We start from the raw sequence: 26,661 nt of genomic DNA on the forward strand, positions 1-26,661 counted from the left end.
CAGCAACCATAATTCTGTATATTAAAGACAGGGGACTGAGCAAGGTAGTAAGAATAGGCTTTATTAATAAAAATACAGTATATATTTTGCACAAGACTAACTTGTCATATCCCATCAAACTAAGTTTTGATGGGATGTTTTACATTTTCATCACTTGTTAAGCTCCTGCCTTAATACATGTTCCCAAAGCAGATCACTGAACAAGTCACAGAGTACTTGAGCATTCCCTCGTCCTCTCTCTCATGACAGGTTAATAGAATCCATGAGGCGGTTCATGAGTAGAGTGACCTCCAGCGTCTCCTGTTCGCTGAAGAACTTGGCCTTTGCCTCCTGACTGTGGACCGGGTGTGGAAGATGTAAACCTAGTCGACTGTAAGAGAGACAAGCAGGGTCATGGGTGGAAAACAGTAGATACAGAGAAAGAGACATTAAATATGTTGAGATCAATAGTAACAGTGGCCTCAACGCCAAATGATTCCCACAACGTGCAAATTCCACGGTACAAATAGAGGCACTGATATTAAAATCCCAGCACAATGATGTCAGTACATTGTTAAAGGGGTCTTACTATTTTGGTGTTCGAAGATCAAGAAATGTCTCCTTTACATCCAAAACGACATCAGTTGCTTTTGTATCAGGCAGCTTGATTTTCACCTTAGAAGTCAAAGTTAACATTTTCCAATATGGAATAGAACCAGAATATAATATGCATTATACCTTATGGAAGATAGTAATGCGTCTCCATGGTTACCAGCATGCCCTCACAGCACATGGAGGAGGGGTCTTTCCTGCTCATCCCCAGAAACAGATCCTCTGTCCCAACATTCTGCCTTAGTATTACTTCATATCTGCACACACACGCATAACACGCAAACACCAGCTTAGAGTCTCATACAATTACAAGGGTATGAAAGGGTTGTTGTGGAAGAGATGATGATCATGACCGGTCTTGAATATCTTAAAGACTGACAGGTAATTAAGGGTTTGTTGAACAATGATAGAAGTGTCTGCTTAATGAATAATATGTAAATAACATGTAATTAACCTACTGAGGTTAAGTCTAATTCAAATGTATCATATCTCTGCAAGATACATAAACAACTATGCTATGCTATATCCTATGCTCTAAGTTTAGTGTTTAGCAGAGTTATGTGGGAGAATCCTATGCTAAGGTTAATCAAAATCTGAACATTAATGACTTACTCTGGCTGGGGACGTGGGTCAGCGACGTCATCATACTGGCCCCCCTCTGACACTTCTTCCTCACTCCAAATATCCTTGCTGTTCCTCTGAGCATAAGGTGTTGTTGCTAAATAAACAGACTGTTAGTAAACAGAGACATAATCAAGGCGGATATGCAGATGTATGTGAGCTCTGTTATTACCTTCTTTTGTAGCTTTGGATGAAGCACAGTGCCCAATATGTCCTGGGCCCATTTTGGCAATTGGTTTCGCACTCTGTAAAAAATAAAAACACGGTTTCATTCACCACTACGATTTGTTGTATCCGGTTATAATGATGTCTCTGTAGCTGTATCTGTTTCAAATCATGCCGAGGAGGAAGATTGTCTTCAGTTGTTTTCCCACTGAAGGAAACTTACTTTGCAGTCATCGTTATCGTCCTGCGTTGTTAGCAAGGCAGAGAGCGCCTGCAAGTTCTGGAACGATGATAGATCCATTCTGAGCACTGGAACGATTTGTACACTTCTTACGATAACTTACAGTGAATAATACACAATGCCAACATTTCATATAACCTAAACTGTTGATTTGTTGACGTTAAATAACTGAATGAAGAATTTACTCACAGTACCATGTGACGGGTCAGTGTTTTGCGGGATTTTGTTTCCCAGGATACGCTTAGCTTTTTTTGCTGCCATGGAAACCGACGTCATATTATTTTCAAAGTGGGTGTGGCTACAGAATTTGGATTCCGATCTGCAAAACGCTCAGTTATTGGGTTTTAACATAGATATATATAAAGGCTTTTATATATATCCTTTATATATAGGCCTATCTATGGGTTTGAACGGCAGGGGCGAAAAAATGAATAGGGTACCCATTATTTACCATGGGGCCCCACCAGCGTAACAATGCATTCATATTTTATTTTGCTTTATTTTGTCATAATTGGAAAAAAAAATTGTTGTGATACTGGTTGAAAGTATTCATACTGCAGAAACAATCATGTGTCAGTTTTATGTCACTTTATGATGTATGAATTCAAGCAGACATGAAGCATATTCACCATGCTTTCATAGTCTATCAATAAAGAACCTGTGATTTCTTAGGATTTTCCTCATAATGTTTGTGTTATTCTAGTCTTAAATTTCTGGTTCCACAGTTTGTTGTACTGTTTCTTTGCTACTGCTGCATTCTGTCCTTTTTTTATTCAATTCCATCTCTGCCTACAGGAGGCTTTTTTTCAGGTTATTCAAAAAAAGCTTTTGCTAAAAAGTATGGTAAGCTACTAGCTAATAACTGTCTTTAGGTATGTTTCTCCACGCTCACTCTTCCAACTGTACCACCTTGTTTGTACATATCAACATAGCAATACACTCAGATTAGATTATGTTAATGCTATATTAAAGAAGACAAGACATTTACAAAGTTTAACCATGATACATAACATTTATTCACAAGTTATATTGATCTGCTAATTATTTGTTAATTACATGACCAGGAAATAAAGCATATTCAAACTCAAACAACATATTACATGTTCTTATTGCTTTATTCTAAAATCCCAAGTTTTTTAATGGAAACTTACTATAACAGACAAAAACATACTGTAGTACTTGAAACCAAAATAAAAGGAACATTTTCAATTCAATGAATATGAAGCTTTTTGACTTTAGGAACAAGATGCTTCATTTTTCATGGATAATCCACTTGTTTTCATATGTATTTTTCAAGGGCTGCAATTGCATCTTTTTTTCCAAATTTGAACCATTCCTCAGGAATTGTTCCACTACCCTGGAACTTCTTTTTGTAATGCTTCTCCAAGTCACTTTTAAATCTGCAGATGAACCACTTCCAGTAAGGCAGCTCAGATAAGTCAGCTGTAATGCTCCAGCAAGACAGATCGGGACCACCCGTGCGATATTCTTTGTAGAGAAAAGATTCATCCAAGACGCGAAAACTCCGATCACTTGCCACAACAGTCTGACAAAAATCAACAGCAAGGTCATCTGTTTGATAAAAATTTACCCCACATACTCCACTGGCACGATGGAAAGGGATACTATGATCTGTTGAATGTCCCTCAATGGTATTTGTACAGCAGGCCTGACAGAAGGGACACTTGACCCAGCAGCACTGACAAAGGTGTTCAATAAGACTCTCCTCAGGTCTCCGTTTAAGTAGCTCCTTCTTTAGAAGACTTGTATCTTCAAGGCTTGTTTCAAACTCTTTGGTGATGGTAGCAAGACCTTTCTGAATGAGCTGCTCTAGGAAATCAAAATCAGTAATGTCTTCGGTTTTAGCCTCATTTGGGAAAGTGTCTGTAAACTTAAGTTTATCGGAGAGTTCATCCGACAAGCTTGTGATCCATTGTTTAACTTTTTCTTTAGATTTGTTTTTTGTAACCTTTGTGGTGGCAGATGCCATTGCACATACTACATCTTTCTTTTTGTGCTCTAAAGTCTTCTTGATCAGGGTGGTTACTTTAGGATGATTTTGTGTGTTGACATACTTCTTAACCGTTTCTTTGATGAACTTCTCAAAATGCTCCCTTGGATAGTGCACATATTCCATGAACATATCAAAGTTTTCCTCGTCTGCAAGTGACTTCAGGATGTGTTTTTCCAAGTTAGATCTGTTTCCACACAGTTCTGGTAAACAGGCCCTCATATCTGTTGCCAAATCAATGGTAGCTTGTTCATAGATAGCATGGGAAATAGATGCATTCAGTTTATTACAAATGAGCTCACTAAGCACAGTTGTTGAATTTGCACCTTGCAGGTATTTCTGAAAAACACCGTAGTATTCTGATTTCTTGGCCTGAAGTTGAACATGAGCCGCCTTACGATTTATGAATTCCCTGTGGAGTGCAGAAAATGTTACCTCAACTTGTTTACACACAAAGAGGGATAGATCCACAATAAACTCCTTCCTGAAGACATATTTCGTAACATTTGATTGAAAATCCAGAACTTCATCTCGGACGTGACGCACAATTTCTTGCATGTAACTGCTGCTATAGCCGCTGCTATATATACTTGTGCTAATTGGCTTGCTCAGGACCTTTTTTTCAGAATCCTTCATGATTCTTTGGATCAATACTCTAATGGCATCTTGATCTTCTGATGCTAAGAATAAAGTTGCTGTCACTTTTTCCATTAGGTTGTCCAACTTCGCAAAATGTGTTTTCCTTTGGAATGTTTGCAAGTAGTTGGTGTAGTCACCCAATTTGCGAATGTGAGGAAACTCTTGAGCATATATCCGGTCATATACTAATGAAGGTTCATGGATTTCAGTGAGGATTTTGGTCACTTCATGTGCCATGTCAATCTCTTGAATGGGCTGTGTGTTTTTGGTTAAATCGATTACCCATTTTTCCCATAATTCATCAAATGCAGTTTCTTGCTGTTTTTTCCCCATTTCCTTTCCTTTTATATCCAAAGCAAGTTCTTTGCTCTTTTGAAATAGTTTGTCTTCATAGTCCATCTTCTTCTCCTCTAACATCTTCAAAGCCTTCTTCTGTTCTATAACTCCCTCTAGCTTTTTTGTGGTCACTTTAACAAGGTCGTTGATAAGTGACTTGATATTATCTTCAAATCTCCCTTTCCATTGTATTAGGATCTCTTTGTCACTGTCTTCACTGAAGTACTTTTCCATTGCTATAATCACATTTTTGTGATTCTTGCCCAAAGCAGCAAAGATATTTTCCTCAACCATGGTCAATTTTCCGTTTTCAATCTTTTGGCATATTGTGTTTTCAACTTCAAGCATGGCACATCTAAGTTCCCAGGTCCATTTTCCATATTCGGTCTCAAGTTTCCTGTGCACTGCTATTTCTTTTGTGTTTTTGAAGCTAAAAACAAACTTCTCATTTAGCAGTGCATCCCACAAGTCTTGGATGCTGCTTTGGAACTGCGAGAGGGTGATGCCACCTGATTGTGATGCTTTTGAGATGATCAAGTCCTTAAGCTCCAGAACATCCCTACTATACCTAGGATTTGGTGGGGCCATGGGTGGGCTTCCCTCCCAAAGCTGGGCAAAGTATTTTACATCTCTTTGAATGTCGAATGCAATGACGTCACTGAAGCACTCGACATTACATACCTCTTCTTTGGCTGCTAGCTGAGTCATTTCATCCAGTTTCTCTTGTAGGCGCCTTTTCCCCTCCATGTTTTGCTCCCCTGCAGCTATATCTCCAACATTCTGATGTACAAACACACAACTGGGAGATAAATTCACCTTCTTCATCCTCATGAAGGCCTGGACAGCTATCTGAATGATGTCCTGCATCTCAGCAGGATTCTCCCCAAAGATGTTAATCAAGGTCATGTTTCCAAGGCCAATGACAAAGGTGGCTAGCTCATTGTCATGGTGGAGGGTTGCCCTGCCCACCAGCTCAAGAGCTCGAAGTCCCTCCGTGTCGATGACAACAACAAAGTCAATTTTCAATTCTGCTCTTTTATCATCAGCTACTTTCATCAACTGCATGAATGCCCCTCTGGTACACCTTCCAGCACTGACAGCAAACTGCAGTCCAAACATAGCATTCAGCATGGTAGATTTACCAGTGCTTTGAATGCCTAACACAGATAGAACAAAGACTCTCTGATCACCCAGTTTTTTGATGACCTGATCCAGAACACTTTTGATCCATGTTAGGGGTACATGAGCAGCATCACCATCCATCAGCTCAACAGGATGTCCTGATATCATGAGTTCTGCAGCCAGTTCAGGAAGGTTACATACCACTTCAGCGTTTCCTAAAGATGCATAGGCCTCGTAAATCTGCCCTATTTCCCTGAAGAGGTGCTCAAGGCCGAAAGTTGCAGCAAGCAGTTCCACTGAAATATTTTCCAGTTCCTTTTGTTGGTTTGCCAGTTGTTCTGTTTTAACATGTTTCTTCTTCAAATTCAGGACTTCGGACCACTTTTCATTATATTTGTGATGAATATGTGAAAGCTCATTTGATGAGAGCTCATCCAACTGGATCCCTACCCACTTGAGAAAAAACAATCTTTCTCTCCCAGTCAGAGACTGCAAATTAGCAACAAACAGCTGCAGGTATTCACTGAAAGCACACTTCTTTTGTTCTTTTCGAATTTGCTTCATTTCCTTTTGTATCCTGCTATTTTCCATCTCAATGTTTCCTGTAAGGCGGTAGAGCTCTTTATTTTTGTCACACCACTTGTGCCAGAGTTCTCCTTGACATGGCAGGGTATTTTGTTTGATGGTTGAAAGCTGGATTCCTTTGATAAGTCCTTTCATACTCAGTGCAGCATTCTTCCCTGTTAGGCAGTCCTCATAGTTCTCATTCACTTGGACTTCAGTGTTCTTGACCATTTCCTGAAGTTGGAAGGTACATGAAGATCCAGACAAACTTTCTCTTATAATCTTCTGCAATGCCTCAGATACATCGGCCTGACTTAGGTCTCTCAATCCCATTTTGTACTTTCCCTTCATGGCAGTGGCAGGAGTGTTTTCATCAGTGAAAAGACAAATGAGAGGTTTATTAGACTTGAAAAGCTTCTGCAAAACGGCCTTTGTTTTTTCATCTTTCCCTGGACTTGTTATGAGAACAATGTTGACAGAGGCACTCTCACTCAGAATATTACGATGCTTTTCATTCGCTACAGCATCACCATGGAGATTGCAGAAAGCAACACAGTCATTGAAAGCATCAGTGGGCTGTCCAGAAGGGCAGTACCAGGCTATCTCCACAACACCATTCATCAGGAGACTGCTTTTGGTGCTACCCGGGCAGTTCCTATGAAAGAAAGTGCTATGGCGAGGATTCATCAAGTTGCTCAGCAGCTGAGATTTAGAAGTGGGGATGGAGCCAAGTCTAAAGACTGCCACCATTGGTGTCTTTGCTTGGGAAATTGGCATACTTTTGCTGGTAGTTGTGTTTGAATCATCAGTTGACTTCCAGCTTTTTTTAATCTGCCTGAATGCCCATAAAGGGCATTCAATTTCTTTGGTAATCAGATTTGGCACAAGAAAAGGCAAAGCATACTGGCACAGTGACAACTTTGAAACTATGTACTGCTGGAGAAAGGTATCTGAGCAATGAAACACTGCCATTTGCAGGTCCATTGGATGAACATGAGATTGCAGGTTTCCACTGTCTGCAGTGGTTGTGTTTTCTTCAAAGAAGTCATCAAAAGAACTGTCCTCTACATGGGTGTGATCACTAGACTCTTTCACCATAGTACTTCTACATGTGTAGTCCATTGCCAATATCTTCTGAAGAAAAATCCAAACAAGTTCTTTTTCTGTCAGTGTCTCTTGTTGCCGGGGTGAGGATGGGTTGATGACCAGTACATCTGCCATTGTAAGTTTGTCTTCATACCTACGTAGAAGGTTAAGCCTGCTCAGGAGCTCCCCTACTTCAACACAAATTGACAGTTTATTTTCTGTTGAATCTTCTGTATGTGGTTTTCCTTCAAGAAAATGCTGCTTCTTGTCTTCTCCCTTGAAAATTGAACACATGCAATGTCAGTATTAAGTATCCTATCAAGACAATACAACATCAAATTGTTTATTGCAAAACATCTAGATTTTTATATTGATGTGTAAGTGCAACTGTAGAGCACAAAATGATGACAATTTACTTTTAAAATTATTTTAGAGCGGACTGATGGAACAAGAGTCATTTTTTACCATTATACATTGGCTGATTCCAAGCGGATAAGGATTATAATGAAAGCATCTGTAGTAAAGAAAATACAACTTTGAAGCTTGAATACTTACCACACACACGTTTCCACCAACACACTCTGTCTCACCTAGAAAGAAAATGGAAAAACTATTACTATAATATATGTGTATTATTAACTATAACTAGTATATACTATAAATTATTTTGTCAACTATCGGTATATTAATCAATATAAAAGGTTAATCATCTTCAGTATAATCATCATAGAATATAAATCTTAAAAAGGAATAGATTTTGTTTCTTGGTGACTAAGAACCTTGTATAAGAATGACAAAAACCAACCTGATTCAGTTTGTTCAAGACTTTGTCCTTTGTGGTGTTTCGCCTTTGCCTTCAGATGCTCTTGTCTCCGTTGTATCTCGTCCTCATACATCTTTACAGTGTAGCCATGCAGTTTGTTTTCAGATACCAATAAATTGATCTTCTCAACCAATGACAACATTTCCGTTGGATCATTCATAAGCTTGTTACAGATGTGATACCGGCCTCCATATTTTTCCATCAGCTCTATGAAAGCACGTTTCCCCTTCAGATCATCAATCAGTGTCTCTCGTTCCTTAACATTCTCATATGTGAAAAGACTCACTGCACACTCAGTATATCTTTCACCAAGTATTTCTTGAAGTCTTTCTGGTCCAGTTCTGTCAGTACTGGTATGCTGACCCAGTGGTTTAAGTAAGAGGAAAGCATTGACGTCCTGGTTATTTCTCTTAAGTTGACTGCAAAAGTGTTTTTGCAGTGCTTTTTCAAAGTCTACACCATTAAGGCCCAACATATTGATGACAGAGATGTGTCGTCCTGATAAGTCATAAAGTCTTGATGCAATCTGTGAATATTCATCTACTTCATTATAGAGGTCGTCTTGGTAAAGAAGCAGATTTTCTGTTCCAATCGTCACTGCATCAACGTCACCAACCAATGCAATTGTCAGATGAGGTGTCACTAAAACAGAAATGAGGTTGTCATGAGTGAGAATTTGTTAAATTCACATACAATATAGCTTTGTTTTTATTTTGTCCATCTCACCATTTTTCAATGGGAAACCTGAGTTACCCATGGCCCTGGACGTAGTATCACTCATGTCATAATGTTCTTTCTCATTCCCTTTGGCATCAACCGCAAAAAGTTTATTCTGCGAAGATCAAAACATTTTCTATTAAATCAAGTGTAATCAGATTGTTGGATTTTAAAAAGGAGAACATTTTATTTTTTAAATCTACTCTAATGTAAAACAATAGCTTTTCCTACCTCCATTTTGACTTTGCTGTCCTATGCAACAGTCTTGAGAACTGAGTAAGAAGTAAAGTAAAACCATTTTTATTACCGTACATATTTGTGAATCAATAATACACTGTTTAGTACTCAAAGTGCTCCCAGCAAACACACATGAAAGATTGTCCGGGGGGGGGGGGGGGGGCGGGGTATTCGTGCATGTGATATCACTCCAAGCTTTTGATCAAATTTGAGAACCCTGCTGAGCGAGCAAGGGGAGATTTGGAACATAGTAAAATATATTTAGCCAAAATAGCCTATTTAAGAGAAATTATACGCCCCCCAAAAAACTTACAAATATGCCACAAACAATCGGTGAATTGGAGAAGGTATAGCCTACATTCGGAAATCAGATAGAATGTTTCTTCAAAGGCGTTGCAATATCACAAAAATAGAAATTCATAACTTACCTTGTTGCTTTCACCTTTTCATTCTGTCATGTCCGATCAGTGGCTGAAAATAAAAAATGCACCCGTTTTCAAAGCTAACAAAAACAACATGAACATAGACTTACAATTAGATGGGGCCACAAAAATGAAACTAAATTCCTACAATACCCCAACAGAAAAGGAAACAGTGACATAGACCAAGGCAACAACACATTGCAAACATACAGAATTAATATTTAAAATAATTATAGGCAAACACAGGCTACCCAAAACACAGACAGCCGATAAGATGACACCATCAGCTTTCCCGACACTCGCTGTAATCAGCACCGGCTTCAAAGTAGGCTACAAACAATCTTGTAGCTTTTAATGTTTTAGAACTAAACTACCTCCTCTGAACACGCATATCAGAAAATGTCAGACATTTTTGCGGTGTCATACATGTAGCATATTGAGTATACCCGCACCAATAATGTAATTTTATATTGGAGTACACTCACTTCTCTGGTCACGACTACATAACAATCTGTATACCTATTGCACCATTATGTCAAAAACTATTTTACATTGCCATACATTCAATATGCCCAGTAGCAATACAGTATTTAAGAAATATATGATACTCACTCGTGCAAATGCATTCTTTGTTCTTGCATATGGTCAGCAACTGAGTCAAACAACTTCTTTCACTAACCTACTCCCCGAGACGATTGGATTGAGAGCGGGTTTTTTTCAACCTTTAACCTAAAATAGAATTTCCTGATTTCTATGAAGTCACGTGTCTTCAGAAAACATGTACCACTTTATTCCACTAGTAGGCATAGGAGTTGTTCTTCAGAGAATGCTTTCTTAACCTCTTAAATAAAGGTTCAAATTAGATCCACAAAGGGTTCTTCAGCTCAGTGCAAATACGAGAATGTTGTTTTAGTTCCACAAGAAATCATTTGAATTAGGGTGTTTCTTCTTTCTTTAATGAACTGGATATTAAGAACCAACTAAAATTATTCATGGCAAAAAAAATGTTCCCCCCCCCAACAGGTGGTTATCTAAAAAAAACGTAGGCTAATGTATTTTATTGTAAGGTGGCCTAGTACATGTGTAAGTAAACCTACATGACAAATTCATCATTTTCAGCCACATGTAGCCTACAAGTACAAGAAAAAGTTTTCATTCACCCATTTTTTATAATGTAATATTATATTAATGGTGTAATATTTTTTATTTTATTAGAATGCAAAAATACAAATTACAGTAACTTAAATTATATGCCAAGGAGCAAGAATACGGTATACTTTTTGAAACGAGTAACTGTTTTTACAGCTTTCTTATTAGTGAAATCAGAGATATACACTACCGTTCAAAAGTTTGGGGTCACCCAGACAATTGTGTTTTCCATGAAAACTCACACTTTTATTTATCAAATAACTTTCAAAATGAATAGAAAATATAGTCAAGACATTTACAAGGTTAATTATTATTATTAGAAATAATTATTTTTATTTGAAATATAAATTTTGTTCTTCAAACTTTGCTTTCGGCAAATAATGCTCCATTTGCAGCAATTACAACATTGCAGACCTTTGGCATTCTAATTATAATCCTTCTAATCATCCATTGGTCTTCTAAGGCAATTAGCAAACACAATGTACCATTCGAACACATACAGTAATAGTTGCTGGAAATGGGCCTCTATACACCTATGTAGATATTTCATTAAAAACCAGACGTTTCAACCTAGAATAGTCATTTACATTTAGTCATTTAGCAGACGCTCTTATCCAGAGCCTTATCCATTTACCACATTAACAATGTATAGTGTATTTCTGATTAATTTCATTGAAAAAAACAGTGCTTTTCTTTGAAAAATAAGGACATTTTTAAGTGACCCCAAACTTTTGAACGGTAGTGTATAACAACAAAAAGGTTAAAGAGTGGCTTACTCTTACTAAATTTACATTTGTGTATAAAATGTTTCCACTTGTTGCACTTACCATATCTCAGAGATGGGTCACGCTATTGTTAAACCAATCAACAGCCCCATCATGGCCAACTAAATCTTGCACCCAGTCACTGACCCATATACATTTCCCTTGCTTTGAGTTCTCATAGGCAAATCTTTAACATATGACAGCAACTACATAGGTAGAGGGGGCTCTCTCAAGCAAACTTTTCTCTGGCTTTAAGCCCCTGATCCTCACCCCCCAAAGCATTTCAGTTATGTAAGCCATGCAGTTTGTTAGACCTTCAACTTACAAACACAAATATGATTCAATGCAAATATGAGGTAGTGAGATGCATTAGGCAATAAGTATAAGCAGGAAGTGAGCTATTAACACCTTTTATTAATTTCGGGCCTCCCAAAAAGTGTATACAAAATTAAATATTGACCAAATTTGTCCAAATGTCTACTTAGAGCACCACCAGCTTCTCATTCAGGGCGATCTGTGCTTGTGTGAGGTTGGACAGATAGGTCACCATCAACAAGTCCTGCAAGAGATAAATAGAATGAATCAACTACCAGAATAGAGGGGAGAATAGAAAGACAAACAAGTTGGATTTATCATTGAATATAGACCAAGGAAAACATGGGACCAAAAGATCAATCCTTTGACTTGTGATAGATTTGGTTGGCAACTACACCACTCAACAACAATCATTCAGAGGGAAACAGGACAAACAGACATGTCCAACTTCATCTAAACTACACAAATTCATCTCACATCATGCACAAAACAGAAAAGTGCCTGTGTCAACCCGTGTTAACTAAAGCCCACTTTATACTACTCTGTTTTCACGGAGACGGACACAGGGAACGCCCTCTCCGATGTGGAACGCCCTCTCCGAGCAACCCTCGGAGACCTCGTCGTGCACCTCCTGAATTTCCTGACTATCGTCCGAATTTTACGGATACCCCTTGGCCGTGATTGGTCCGCTAACGCTACCTACTGTTCTGGCGGTGAATTGTTTTCAGCACCCACAACCCTAAGAGTACTATAAGTTCAAAAGAGTAAATCTAATCCGTCCAAATCTGTTTGTCTGTCTGTCCGTATCAGAGTCGGAATAGTATAAAGCTAGCTTAAGGCAGTACTCACATTGATGTTGGAATTGAGCATGGTCTCAAAGTCCTCGGCTGAGATCTTGGGCACCTTGTTGACCAGGTCCATCAGGTAACGTCCCACACTGTTGTCTGCTGTCACTTTTCCAGACTGAGGGACAGGTTAACAGGTATTTATCAAGAAGTGGCATGCATCAGGAATAATTCAGGGAAAAAGGAGCCACGTAAACAATACCCTACAAACGGCATCCTGGATAAAGTTGATAAAAGCCCAATAGGTAGCAGGGACTGTCATGAATACTCATTTACATGTATTCATTTAGCAGAGGCTTTTATCCAAAGCGACTTCCAAGAGAGGGCTTTAAAAAAGTGCATAGGTCAATGATCATACTCACAAGCACATCCTCTATGTAGGCCAACACAGTAGTCAGCATGTCCTGTACTCTGGCAGCAGACCCTCCCACCTGAGAGAGGTCAGAGGTCAGGCCCTTGCTGTGGCTGGGAGAATCTCTCGTTCTCTGAAGAAGGTCCACTAGAGAAAATGACAATAGGGGGACAGTGAAACAGTGCTCACCAAGAAGATGCTGATAAAATGCTATGACATTAACAACACATTTTTGTCATTATCGGTTGGACAAAAGTAGTGTGTTTGGGTCACCTAGCCCAATATTATATCAATAACTTGTCAACTATTTCCAATAATGACCATCCTTACCCTCACAAACCGTCAATGCTATAGTGACAATATTGGAGGACACCTTTTCAGATAGTTCTTGGAGGGTGAGCTATGTCACCAAGGGGAAACACTTTATTGATAATGGAAATGAGTGCACACCAAACCGACTACTCACTGGTCCAACCAACATAGATTCAACATGTTCACCAACAACAACCATAAGCCAAGAAACACAGCCCTGACTTTGTATACGCCATTTATAAGCTTTTAGGTAAGTATGACTTAAGGTGCTTGCACATAGCCCCAACAATACTCCAACCAACAAGACAGTCTTTGTTTTACAAATGACAGTTCTTACCACCTATCCTCTCTGTGTCATAGTAGATGTATGATAGTTCTTACCACCTATCCTCTCTGTGTCATAGTAGATGTATGATAGTTCTTACCGCCTATCCTCTCTGTGTCATAGTAGATGTACTTCACACTGAGAGGGGTGAACATCACACCAACCGTTTTCCCTGGAACACCCATCTGAGCACTGTCAGGATCCAGAAAAAACATTCACGTTACTCCACAGCTCTTCAGTGAGCAGATCAAAGGGAAAACTGAGAGAAAAGGAATGAGAAACAAGAAAGAAGGCCACCTGACGTAGGCACGGATGTTCATCTTGCCACTCTGCAGAGCCGTGTCCACAGTCAGGTGAATGGGATTCTGGGCCTCCCGGCTGTAGTACTCATGGATTAAGACAGAGTGTTCTGTGATGTCAAACCCTGTGGCGTACCTGTTTCAATTAAGAATTCATTCACATTACATATGAACAATCTGATGCAATTTAATTTGTTAATTCCTTTGAATGGGGGATACACTCACCAACCAATGATGACCTCAGTGGGAGATACCCTCTTATGGAGCTCATACATGTTTTTAGCAAACTCCATGTCCACTGCGACCTACAATAAAACAAATTAAATACCACAATTTACATGAGAGGCCAGCTGGCTACAACACCAATGTATATGCATACCTGGGATGGCTCCAGTGAGGGCAATGCCCCCCAAAATGGAATGATGTGCCACCCCACCCCCCTCCCATTACTTTAGCTATAGCTACGTTTCTATAAGAGAGCTATATACAAAACGCCCCCCCCCCCCCCCTCCCCCGATATACTTTTTCAATAAAATGACATGTCAACTAAACACACACCTCATCCTCGGATTCATTGTGGGGGACGGAGAAGCAGTTGGTCACCTCAACAGAGTGCTTCTCAATGGTACCTGGAGAAAACAGATGGGCCTATGAGCATGCCGCACAAATGGATACAGGCAGTCTCTTGCCTGCTAATTGCTAGCTATGTGATGTTGAACCACAGGCTCTGGTTGAACTCTACTACGCATTCATTTAGCTAGCTAACTACATTATCCGACTAACAAGGGCTTTTTAGAGGAGTGACGCTTGACTGGGCTATTTAGCCAGCTGGCTAGTTTGCATGATTGCGTAATCTAGGCAAACTTCTAGCTAGCTAACTCCTCATGTTGAATAGGGTATGCTAACATGGGATACCTTTAGCTTGCTGACAAGTAAGCTAGCGCGGCAAGCGGATACATTACTGTCCAATGCCACTCATGAAGTTCTGTAAGTTAGCCTATATGAATTTTGAATTACCTAGCAATGTTCCAATCACACGACTAGCGCCCTCATTCCTACGTTCGTACGAGTCACCAATTGAGGCAAGAACGACAGGATGGATTTTCACCACTGGCCCGTACACCGACATGTTGGAAAAGGAAATGTCTTCGTCTCGGGTTTGTTCATTGGTTGAATGACAACAAGAGGAAGCTCTCTACTGCCACACCCAGCAATGGAGTGGAGTGGGCACACGGATGCAAGTGCTATGTTGAGGCTTCAAAAGGCATGATACTGCAACTGCCTACCTACATGTGAATACAAATATTGCAACCAAATAACTGGATTTGAACAAGTTATTTAACTCAGATCATTATTAATGAATGGAACATCCACATAAGGTGTAATTTAAAATATTATTAGCCTACGTTAAACACAACAAAACACCCAAATGTTCCTTTTCAAGTAGGCTAGCCTACAGTTCAGCCAAAATCCCTAATGAACAAGCACTAAATACAACATTATTTTATTTAGGGCTATTAAGGGAAAAAATATGTTCTCTGAATTAGCAGGCCAGCACATCTAAATCCATTCAGTCTTGAGTGCTCACGTTTGACTATTGTTACAGCATTTCGTCTGAAATATCGGAGTGGGTTGATGACAGCATCCTCTCGGCCACTGTTGCTCCCACACCTGCGCAGCTGCCGGTGATTCACTCCGTCAGATGCAGGGTGATGGTGTGCCATACTGTCGTCTTTTGAATTGCCACCATCTTTTCATTTCCAATACGATGCCAAACACTTTAATTGTCATCTGAAAGAGGCTATTGCATTATTTTCTTGTTTGTTCAGTGTGGATTTTCACGCATATGGTTTGCCGACTGGATGATTCTAATTGCCTTTGTTTCCTGGAGAATACCAGAATGAACTAAACTGATGCTGCGTCGCTCGCCTACCGGATCGGAGCTCTGGTAAACAGCAGAAATGGGTCGGATCGTAGTTCCCTGTTGGAACATTTCCTTAGTACACGCATTTGTATGAATGAGCAGCTGCACAAGATAAGATAGCCTATTAAGCTATTAAGGATATTTAAACTGCGAGAGGCAAACCCACAGGTATTTTTTTAACAGTTTTATTCTGTCCTTTCACACAAGCTACGGTGCTTAGACTATAGTCATTTACAGACCATCCTTGCATAATTTTGAAAGACATTTACTTATTCGTTTGGCTTGATTTATATACATTTTTAATTAAACATATTTATTTAGAATTAAAATACTTTTGTGTGGGGGCTATTACACACGATAGGCCTATGCATGATTTCTATAATTAGAGACAGAATGCATAAAAACAAACAGACAGACACACACACACACACTCAAACACACACTCCTTTAAAATACCTCCTCAAGGCATGGACATCTGACTAATTGGAGAGTGTCTTTTGGCAGTAATACGCATGTGACACTACTTTCCAGTATCAGATTCACAAATACGTAGCTCTGCTCTCCATCTTGACATCCTTGTTGCCACAGTTTCCTCGTTTTTTTCTTGTGGAAAACCTGTCTCATTTGATTAATATGGAACGAGATTAGATGGGTGAGAACAGTGAAGGTGTAATTGTGAAATGGATAGTCAGGGTTAGACTGGGCATCCCACAAAACCTTAAGTCAACATTATGCCTGAGGTGCCTCATAATTGGTTGGAACTAAATGGATTTCATATCCACTTGGCCACTGGATATTTTTCATTATGAAGCCAGAATAGTTTAGTTTTAGTAGACAGAAACCCTTGGAATGGATTATGTTTATTTTAGTGATATTTGCAAAGTTATCTACAGAACATTCTGTACCATAATTTATTTTAATTGTTTTTATTCTCTTCCAGGACCTGTGCATAGAGAAGCAGATGATATAATCAATAGCCATCAGACAGTCTGCAATAAGGAGGCTATCAGCAACACTGTAATAAACACTTATTCACACACACTCTTACAAACATACACACACGGACGATCCGATGGCCCTGGAGAACTCCGCCTTCACCTCACAGACAGAGTCCCTCTCTCTGCCCGCGACGGAGAAGGGGGAGGAGCCTGTGGATGAGGCTAAGGAGGTAACCACGGCCACTGGGGTGTTCAACGTGTCCGAAGAACTGGGACATGTAGTCACTACGGAGACAGCCCCACCCTCCGAGCCCCCCGTTAAGGTCAACCGATCGTTTCAGTCCAAGCTGGCAGAGAGGGAGGCAACAGCCAATCAGCACACAGCAAAGACTCAGGTGCCAGAGAAAGAGAGGGGCCGATTTGGCTGGGGTGAGTAAAGAATATTACTCTTTCTCCAACACTGTCTCAACAATTCCTTGGACAAAGCAAAGTCTATATAATGAGCTCTAGGGTGTTACCGCCTAGCTACCAAAGGAAGAAAGGAACCAAATTCTTTAAAGCTTGGACAATGTTTTAATAATGAACTCTGACCATAAATAGTCCACCTCTCTAAAGATATTGAGTTATTGACTGGCAACATTTTTCTCTCCCTCCTCCGCACGTGTGCGTTGTGTATTGACCAGACATGTGGACAACCTCCGACCCCTAACTTCCTCCTGTAGTCTCTCCCTGATGTCTGAGTGATACCACTCTGTTGCTGGGGTGGTTGTCTGTGTGGTTGTCTCTTCACTGGCTCGGACATCCACACAGCCCCCTCTTTCTCCCCATTACTTATGATCTCTCTCTGTGAGGATCTTAAATCCTTCTCTCCCACATCCACCCCTTCACTTTTTATGTTATTTCTTTATTGTTTTGCACAGTTTCCTTGCCTAATTCTCGTCCTCTCCTCCTCCCCGTTCCTCTTTTTCCTCCCATACTCCCCCCCTCTTCTTCTCTCCTCTCCTCTACAGGCCGCAGCAGGCGCAAGCGCCAGCGCTACGTGGAGAAGAACGGCCGATGTAACGTGCAGCACGGGAACATGCGCGAAACCTACCGCTACCTGACCGACATCTTCACCACTCTGGTGGACCTCAACTGGCGCTGCTCACTGTTTGTCTTCGTCATGGCCTACGCCACCACCTGGCTCTTCTTTGGTGCCATATGGTACCTGATAGCGTATGTTAGGTAAGCACTATTGGAGTACGGTGTCCACAAAACAGGTGAGGATCGAAATGAAGATCAGTGACTTTTCTGGAAGTGTGAATCAGAATGTTACATCAATTCAAGGTTTTAGATAATACACAGATGAATTGCAAGGAATACTGCAGCTGAATACAACTTTTATTTTTACAAAATGACACTTTTCATTCAGGGAAAATGTGCCCTGTGAATCCTTTCCCCTGGTCCTCGCCTTAGCGACAACCTTGCTTCTACAACTGCCACGAAAAGGTGTTTAGCCACCTTATAATGATGTTGCAAACGACTGTAAGTCAGGTCTTGTTCACCTGATGTAAGTGGAAGGTTGGCAAGATAAGCCACTGGTTCATTGTTTGGAGAAGCAGAAGCTTGGCTGGACTTTATGGGCTATTCTGGACACCCTTTCATCTTTTCTCTTTGTCCATTGCTCTCTGTCTCTCTCTGTCTCTCTCCTTATTCACTGCCTCCCCACTGCTCCTTACCCAGGGGAGACCTGGAGCACCTGGAGGACGAGACGTGGACCCCCTGCGTCAACAACGTCAACGGCTTCATCTCTGCCTTCCTTTTCTCCATTGAGACCGAGACCACCATCGGCTACGGCCACCGCGTCATCACCGACCAGTGTCCAGTAGGCACCATGCTGTTACTGCTGCAGGCCATACTGGGATCCATGGTCAATGCCTTCATGGTGAGACTAGCTGATGTTAGACAGGCTTTTATAGTACATGTCATGTGAAAGTTGCACCATTGAGCTTACAATACAAAGACGAGTTTGGGGTTCTTCAAATCTGTCCATGACCCTTTGTTTTCTCTCTCGCTCTCTCTCGCGCTCGCTCTCTCACATTCTTGTTATCTTATTATATTCTGGCCCCGCTTCCTTAACCCCCCCCATCTCACCCCTTTCCGTCAAGGTGGGCTGCATGTTTGTGAAGATCTCCCAGCCCAATAAGCGTGCGGAGACGCTGGTCTTCTCCAAGCACGCCGTCATCTCCCTGAGGGACGACCGCATGTGCCTCATGTTCCGTGTAGGCGACCTCCGCAGCTCCCACATCGTGGGCGCCAACATGAGGGCCAAGCTCATCAAGTCCAAACAGACTCAGGAAGGTATTGCACCTGCAGTGCACATACACACACAGAAACACACATTATCTTTGGCTGTTGTACTATTCAGCATATCAAACTAATAGAAGGGCTAGTACTGTATGTGTGTGGATAAAAAGCAATTACCCTCTAGTGTGCCATGGTATCTTGATGTATGTCATCTCTTGGTCTCTTCTAATTGTCTAACTCAGTGGCTCTGAAGAAAAGTTTTGGCCTTTCAAAATCCCTGTATTATTTACTACCTTCTCCTCTCTCGCCCCTCTACTAGGTGAGTTTATCCCTTTGGACCAGACAGATATCAGTGTGGGTTTTGAGACAGGCGACGACCGTCTGTTCCTTGTATCGCCTTTGGTCATCTCCCACGAGATTGACGTCCACTCCCCATTTTGGGACATGTCCCAGGGCCAGCTGCAGAAAGATGACTTTGAGATTGTGGTCATCCTGGAGGGCATGGTGGAAGCCACAGGTTAGTCAAGTGTTAAGGACCTTCAGACTCAGGGCCGGTCCTTCCTACAGGCGACATAGGCATAGGCATTTTCCCAAGTGCATCCAAGTGCAATTAACCCTCCCGCACAACCAGCAGAGGGCGCCAACCGCGCCACATCATATCTCCGTGTTGCGTTTGGGGGGGCGGGCCGGGGGGGGGGGGGCACTACGAATTGCGCTCCTGGGGGGAGGGGGGGGGGGTTCTGTTGATACATTTCACCTAGGGCGCCAGATGTGCTACGACTGGTACTGTTCAGACTCCATGTTGTGAGACCCAGCATAACTCTGCCTGTCTTGAATTGGGAATGGTGGGTTCATTATGTGTGTCTATACTTTTGCTTGGCATCTGTCATGGTTTGTTGAAGAGTTACTTTTGGTTGTGGTATGTGTGGCAGTTTCCTGGCCTTTTCACAGTATGACACATGGGGAAGTGCAGTGCTTGCTTCGCATGTTTGACCGAAGTGGCTTGGCTTTAGGTGTTAATTTGATCTTTTATGTGTGTGTGTGTCCAGGGATGACCTGCCAAGCACGGAGCTCCTACCTAGCTGATGAGGTACAGTGGGGTCACAGGTTCAGCCCTATGATGTCTTTGGCCGAAGGCTTCTTTGACATTGACTACGGTGCCTTCCATCACACATTTGAGGTAAAACACTGACCTACATATTTCCAGAATTTTGTATATATCATCAAGTAACTTTATGTCGTCGTCCCCCCCGTGGTATTTCCAACCATGCTTTTCTTCTTTAATCATTTGTATAGTTGGAATGCAGAACATGTGTATCTTGTCCAGAAACTCTGATCCTATGTTCTTGTCTTCTTTTCAGGTGGCCACACCTACCTGCTCAGCACACGAGCTCTCATTGGCCGCAGCTCGCTTGGAGGCTCACCTTTATTGGTCCATCTCCAGTAGGTTGGACGAAGAACCTGCTCTGACAAGCCAGTCAGGGAAGCAGCTAGACAGCGGCTCAGCCAATGGAAAAGGAGGGGTGGGGCCAACTTTTATTGTTGGGGAAATCACTGGAATTGAAGAGCAATCAGGACCAGGGGAGTTGAACGGCTGTGTCACCACTGACCAGTCAGAATCAGTGGCCTAAACTACAGAAGGCATATCATGCAAGCAGGGGAATATCATATGGCATGTGTATCATGCCATACAAACCACAGGATAGTTACTGTACTTTATAGCTGAATATCTATCTCAAAGAAGAAATAAATGGTTTATCTAGTTTCATACTTCACTTTATTGCTTTGGTTGACTTAACAAATAATTGTATCTCTCTGTTTTCTGTACTGATGTACAGATGAATGTGTGTATGTTCTACCTTCTATTGGTATTGTTAAAGTCACATTTGTCTAAATATATCCAATGACAGATTTACATGTGTAGACATTTCTTTGTCAGAAAATATTTACTGAAAACGTTGAAGTATTTAAGAAGTGCACAGAGAAAGTAAGAGGGAAGAGTGTATGTTTGATGAATGTTAAGTGAAAGAGGAAAGTGAAAAATTAAAGATGTATAGAATCAGTTTTAGGACGTCAGTGTTTTTTTTCCATTGAGCATGAATATAGATTTTAATCGGTAGATAGGAATTTAATCGGTAGTACCTCTAAGCTTTATTGAAAAAAAGATCTCAAGAATTAAAATGACCATCAAGCAGGCATAAGACCAGTTTATGTAATCCATTTAGTTGTTGTAATTATGTTCATTTAAGTGTTATCAAAAATGAAGATTAATTGACATCTTTAACTGAGTACTTTGTGGCAAGAGAGCAAGAATGTGCTCTCTTGGAAATGTATTCCTGTACTGTTTCACACAGAAAGTCTTTAGCACAATCATGTAATTCAATTGTTATATTTTTGTTTCTCTGTTGATTCCACTTTCCTGCTTCTGCTGCTGTGTACATAGGGTACACATTTCTACTTGATGTTTTTAATATTTCATATTACATAGGCTACTATTAGGATATTAAACTATATTATTCACATTATTGCAAAGTGTTTTGAATTCAGATAAATCTGATAGATAATGTAAATTAAACAAGTTAACTAAGACTAGTGACAAATGAAAGCTGCATACAACACTAAGCAGAGCTCATACCATGTCTGGTTATGTCATAGTCAGTGTCAGCAGAATTAAGTACATTTCAATTGTATTGAATTCACTATTGAAAATGGGAGACTTAAAGCCAAAGAGTAATTTGAAATAGTTTTTACTGAACTTCGTATATTCTCTGAATTTCAACTTAAATGTGTGGCCCACATGTGAAATGGCATTACCAAGCAATATGTCCATTCCATACAATTATATGTTACAGCTATTATGTCGCTTTGACACGTATTAATAATCCTCATTCTACTATGAAGCTACTAAGTTTAATGCTATGTGGGTTTTCACCAGCACAAGACATAAACATGAAAAATGATTGTCTAAAAAAGTCCTAAGTCCACATTTACAAGACGTTCATGACAGTAATTCATGGATAATAGAAATGTTGGACCATCAGTCCATCAAAGGCAAATCATTTCCAACCGTGTGCATGTTTTGTCCACTAGGTGGCAACGATTTACACAGATTGATTGTACCACCATACAGCAACTCACAGTGCCCATAGTGAGGGGTCCCCTCTGTCTCCTAGGCAACAGGGGTCATGGACATGGGTAGGGCAGAGGGATGGGAATGTGGAGCTAGACCAGGGAAAAGATCAAAGACACAGTGAAGTCTGAAGACTAGCCCAGTCATTGGGAGATGGAGGTCAGATCCTATTTTTGCCTTAAACCGCGTTGACTGGTTTAGGACATGCTTTAGACTTGATTCACAATGGTGTATATACAAAACAAAATGGAGGTGATTTAAACATTTTTGCCTTAGTTTTTTTATTTGAAATTCATCAAAAATGTGGTGGGCCAGTGCTGGAACAGTAACATACAAATTGAGAAAATATCTGTTGACATTATTGAGTATTGTGTTGTGTACATATTGAGCCCCCTTTAAGGTGGTGGAAGCTGAAAGCAGGGGGGGGGGGCAGACTGTCATCACTTTTAAGCAGCAAAATGTGTCGTTCTGATGGGCTTGTCTGAAATCCCTACTTCAGCTGATGATGCCTGTTTTAAGCATAAGTGTAATGTGATTCATACATGTACATGTGTGTCTCATCCTGTCAATGAACACACATGGACTTTGCACCCACACACTTGCACACGCATATTACACCACTGTGAATCGTGTGTTCCACGGTCACTCAGTCGCTCACGCCTCGGGATTCCTCCCAGCGCAGCATGTCACAGTTGGCACGGGAAGAGCTGAGCGGAGCACATTCAATTAGCCAAGCTGTCTCTGCATTGGTTTGGAGGGGACTGACGAGTCATCGTCATCACCAAGGGCAAGTCTCAGCTCTCTGACATACATTTAATACTCAGTACAAGTGCTCCTGTCTGGGAGACAAACTTTCCCTACAAGTGTTCAATAGATTTAGCGTTGGATAGATGTTATTTTGTATACTGGAAGGACACACTTATGCTCATTTGATTTGAAGTCTTAAATGTCAAGCAATCAAACCACTGAAGACTGAGAAGTGGCATAAATAGATTGAGAGACTGAGCAATCTGAATGACTCTAAAATGTGCTTTTGGTTATTAGTTTATTCTTTATACGGATTCACAAATCTATAGACTATAGGTGCCATTTCTCAATCAACTGGGCCTTTATTCTTGGTTTTGTTGAAATGTTTCCTACAGATTTTCAGAATCAAAACAGACCGTTTTAAACTTAAGAATGGACAAGACAGACCAAGCTGACATGTTAACAGGCTTGATACATGACCAAATTCATTTATTTCAAAGAGCATTCACACAGAGCACATTCTAATGTACACACAGCCCAGACACCTGAATACACTTTCACACAATATTCAGCAGAGTAAGAAACATAAATGGTGAGAAATGAAACCTGACGGATTTATGACATTAAAGATAACTTACCTTATGTTTGTGGGCGTGTGGGTGCGTGGAAGTACATATTTGAAGCATGCGTTTGGAAAAAAAATCCTTGCTGCCTTAGAAAAACAAACTTCTATCACAGTTTGGAAGAAACCATTCTGAAATCCCCTCCGTCAAGCCCACAGCCTAGTGACAAGAACCCACTCCACCAGCGCGTCTCTCCCTATCGCAATAGGCATGCTCAGCAGAAGGTCTGTGCAGTGCTCTCAGCAACTGAAGCTGGGCGCAGGGGAACTGCGACGGCCGCGCCAAGCATCTTCACAGGTATGTCTCTCATGCAACGCCTTTATAGCGATTTCAAAACATCAGACATCACCATACCAAGATTTTGTCCTTTTCCGACAACATGCATTTGAAGGGAGGGGTTGCTTATTTTTGCCTCACGTAGCTAATAGGGTAAGGTAGCGCAGGGCAGTGGGTCTTGGTAAACATTCACAGTCAGCTAAGACGTAACTGCAAAACCTCATAATTAAAGGTGCTTAAACTTGTATACCAACATATTTTACCGTTCGACTGATCAACGCTGATCCGCTGTTTCTGACGAGATATGAATATGTATTTGATATTGATGACATGATCGGTGCATTTTCTGGGAGACGTAATATTTCAATATGGTTATGATTTTATCTACCGTTGATACAAATATCACCCCATTTTCAACTTACAGTGTGTGCAAAAATATTTTTTATTAATCCTACCTGCAGTAGGCAGCTGCGTAAAGCAACGTGTGTATGGTGTGCAAAACCTGATTTGAAAAAAAAGCATTCCTAACAGACAATTTTATGTAGGCTGTGCCATATAACACTGCAGTATAGGTTGATATAGTAGGTCATACCACATACTGAATCTATCTGCAGCTAGTCAACATAAATGATCTCTTAAAGATGCTTATGATGCAAAAAATCTGTGCATCAAATGATCAAACATTCATAGAACTGAATGGTCTAATTTTGACAAGATTGATTGATGAAAGGTCCACACACACAGATCAACTCACAACTGAGCTGAAATAGCAAGTGCAACAGCATAGAGGAGTCACCTACATCTCTCCCATGAAATGCCATGTTCTGCCCATCAACAGCCAAGTACTGGCTCAGCTGCATATAGGGGTGGTTCTGCTGCTGGTGTGTTACAGTGCCCACTACCTGTACATGCAGGCTCGGAGGCCTGAGCAGGGGGGGACCTTCCTCTCTCCCAGCCAAGGAGAGGAGTGGAGAGGAGAGGAGAAGAGAGGAGTGGAGAGGAGAAGAGAGGAGTGGAGTGGAGAGGAGAACAGAGGAGTGGAGAGGAGAGGAGAAAAGAGGAGAAGAGAAAAGAGGAGAAGAGAAAAGAGGAGAGGAGGTGTAGGGTCAACAGCTGCATGGTTGGGGTCATTTTCATTTCCCTTCATTCAATTGAGTCACCATCATAAGATTCATATTATTACTTTTGGAATTGGTTATTCATCACTTTACTCTGATAACTTGGGAATTGCCCCTGACTGGAAATAAGCTGTTTGTTTCTTTACCTATTCTATATAAACATTAAAAGTGTTCTGTTTTATCGGCAGTTAATCAGTTGTTGCTGTCATTTAGGAATAAGTTATTTTAGAAGTCCTTCCAGTGATGACCTTGCATAACAGGTTTCTGCTTGACCTCTTATCTGGTTAGTTTGTATTCCTAAGTCATGAAATAGAGTCTTACTGGCGCCAATACACTCTGAAGTGTTATCTGTGAACATATTCTATAATACCCCTCATTCTCCTGATTGTCAGACAAATTCCTTGTGAATGATAGGCCTGTTGTATATGTGGTGGGTTGTTAGAGATTGTACAGAATGTCTTAACTTGTGGGCTCACAGTTTCAAATAGTTTGAAAGGATTGGACGTTTACTGTAAATGGAAAATTCGATAAAGGGATATGACTTGCTGCACTCCAATGTTCAGACACATATGTGCTTGAATTGGATAGACTGTATGGATGACTGAATCCAACTGACATACTTGTGATTGCAACTTGAAATGAGGGAGTGCTGACGTGACACTGAGTTTTTCTCTCTTTGAGCTCCATACAGCTATTTAGTTATACAGGCTATCCTGGTCTACTGTGCATTTTTATTTACTGGTGACTGAGGTCATAAAAGCCATGGACATTTCAATACATGAATACATTAACATTAATGATCGGCAAAACATACATGATTATAAAGCAAAAAGCATTAAGGTCAACTGGAGGTCAAGAGAATTTGGTTGAATTGAAGAAGAGCATATTAGAATGTTAGAATGAATTCCATGTATTATCCAAATAACAGATGTATTATTTAGTTATGATTGTGAGACACTGAAAAATGAAGTCTCTTGTTTTTAAGGCTATGTTCTTTCATCCAGCCCTAGTGATTGGATGTTTGATACCATGTTAAGTTCTTATCACAGACAATTCAAGTTCACTGCACTATTAGATCTACATGTCCCTTTATACACTTATAAACAGACAGATGTATCAATATACTATGTAGAGTCGCCCTGTTTGTTAACCATTTACATGATGTTGTTCATGCTTACATAGAATATGTATTGTCATTCACTTGATCATAGTTTTGGTATCATCGTCTTGATATCATCAACTATATCCATGAGTATATGGAGATATATTTATCGAGCAGATAAGTATATGAATCTCGTCTTTTAAAATCCATTTGGAGACCCTTTATATCCATAATGTTTTCTTCTTATCATTACGAAGTGCTTTTGGATGCATATTAACATCTGTGACAGACTTCCCGCTCAAACTATTGAAATTGGAAAATGTGAGCATGTGAATGTGGCATTGGTAACTGCACTATGGTTCTGCAAGCAGGAGACAATGAATCTTTGCTCAAGTTTAGCATACTATTACTACTTTCCTGTTCTCTTCACTAAACACTTTTCTCAGGCAGTGGGATATTCTGTGCAGTACAAGTCACCTGGCTTTACATTGTGGCCTCTCATTGCATGTACAGTAATGTACACCTCTTTTAAAATACTTTACGCTAAACTTTATGCATAAAAAATATATACAATCAAAAGT

General features: G+C 40.5%; 4 protein-coding genes across 9 annotated transcripts; 1 reads left to right on the plus strand and 3 right to left on the minus strand.

Moving 5' to 3' along the window:
* Positions 1-40: 40 nt before the first annotated feature.
* On the minus strand, positions 41-2,458 carry dnaaf6 (dynein axonemal assembly factor 6). Of its 3 annotated transcripts, none has more exons than XM_062482322.1 (7): positions 1,808-2,458; positions 1,601-1,657; positions 1,385-1,457; positions 1,204-1,309; positions 752-848; positions 569-654; positions 41-370 (listed from the first exon to the last, which is right to left on the minus strand). In XM_062482322.1, exons 1-7 carry the CDS (start codon positions 1,892-1,894, stop codon positions 241-243), a joined length of 636 nt encoding a protein of 211 aa, XP_062338306.1. In that variant the 5' UTR covers positions 1,895-2,458; the 3' UTR covers positions 41-240. The 3 variants fall into 3 exon arrangements, with proteins under 3 accessions (XP_062338306.1, XP_062338305.1, XP_062338307.1); XM_062482321.1 differs by having other exon boundaries at positions 1,601-1,686; positions 1,813-2,454; XM_062482323.1 differs by having other exon boundaries at positions 1,601-1,686; positions 1,808-1,890.
* Positions 2,459-2,546: 88 nt separating this feature from the next.
* Positions 2,547-10,263, minus strand: LOC134036982 (interferon-induced very large GTPase 1-like). 2 transcript variants are annotated; one of them, XM_062482206.1, is made up of 7 exons: positions 10,188-10,263; positions 9,582-9,624; positions 9,148-9,188; positions 8,926-9,031; positions 8,182-8,841; positions 7,932-7,966; positions 2,547-7,652 (listed from the first exon to the last, which is right to left on the minus strand). In XM_062482206.1, the coding sequence occupies exons 3-7, from the start codon at positions 9,151-9,153 to the stop codon at positions 2,898-2,900; spliced, it is 5,562 nt and encodes a 1,853-aa protein (XP_062338190.1). In that variant the 5' UTR covers positions 9,154-9,188; positions 9,582-9,624; positions 10,188-10,263; the 3' UTR covers positions 2,547-2,897. The 2 variants fall into 2 exon arrangements, with proteins under 2 accessions (XP_062338190.1, XP_062338191.1); XM_062482207.1 differs by lacking the exons at positions 9,582-9,624; positions 10,188-10,263 and having other exon boundaries at positions 9,148-9,288.
* A 1,619-nt stretch (positions 10,264-11,882) lies between these two features.
* On the minus strand, positions 11,883-15,109 carry eif3f (eukaryotic translation initiation factor 3, subunit F). Its single transcript, XM_062482306.1, has 8 exons — positions 14,954-15,109; positions 14,495-14,565; positions 14,162-14,241; positions 13,935-14,072; positions 13,738-13,829; positions 13,011-13,147; positions 12,653-12,766; positions 11,883-12,047 (listed from the first exon to the last, which is right to left on the minus strand). Exons 1-8 carry the CDS (start codon positions 15,063-15,065, stop codon positions 11,970-11,972), a joined length of 822 nt encoding a protein of 273 aa, XP_062338290.1. The 5' UTR covers positions 15,066-15,109; the 3' UTR covers positions 11,883-11,969.
* A 484-nt stretch (positions 15,110-15,593) lies between these two features.
* kcnj9 (potassium inwardly rectifying channel subfamily J member 9) lies at positions 15,594-21,604 on the plus strand. Of its 3 annotated transcripts, none has more exons than XM_062482278.1 (8): positions 15,596-16,028; positions 16,801-17,227; positions 17,809-18,022; positions 18,521-18,722; positions 18,946-19,138; positions 19,404-19,601; positions 20,134-20,264; positions 20,446-21,604. In XM_062482278.1, the coding sequence occupies exons 2-8, from the start codon at positions 16,933-16,935 to the stop codon at positions 20,713-20,715; spliced, it is 1,503 nt and encodes a 500-aa protein (XP_062338262.1). In that variant the 5' UTR covers positions 15,596-16,028; positions 16,801-16,932; the 3' UTR covers positions 20,716-21,604. The 3 variants fall into 3 exon arrangements, with proteins under 3 accessions (XP_062338264.1, XP_062338262.1, XP_062338263.1); XM_062482279.1 differs by having other exon boundaries at positions 15,596-15,884; XM_062482280.1 differs by lacking the exons at positions 20,134-20,264; positions 20,446-21,604 and having other exon boundaries at positions 15,594-16,028; positions 19,404-19,606.
* The last annotated feature ends 5,057 nt before the right edge of the window (positions 21,605-26,661 follow it).

The sequence above is a fragment of the Osmerus eperlanus genome, chromosome 16, assembly GCF_963692335.1.
Source record: "Osmerus eperlanus chromosome 16, fOsmEpe2.1, whole genome shotgun sequence".
NCBI classification, from domain to species: domain Eukaryota; kingdom Metazoa; phylum Chordata; class Actinopteri; order Osmeriformes; family Osmeridae; genus Osmerus; species Osmerus eperlanus.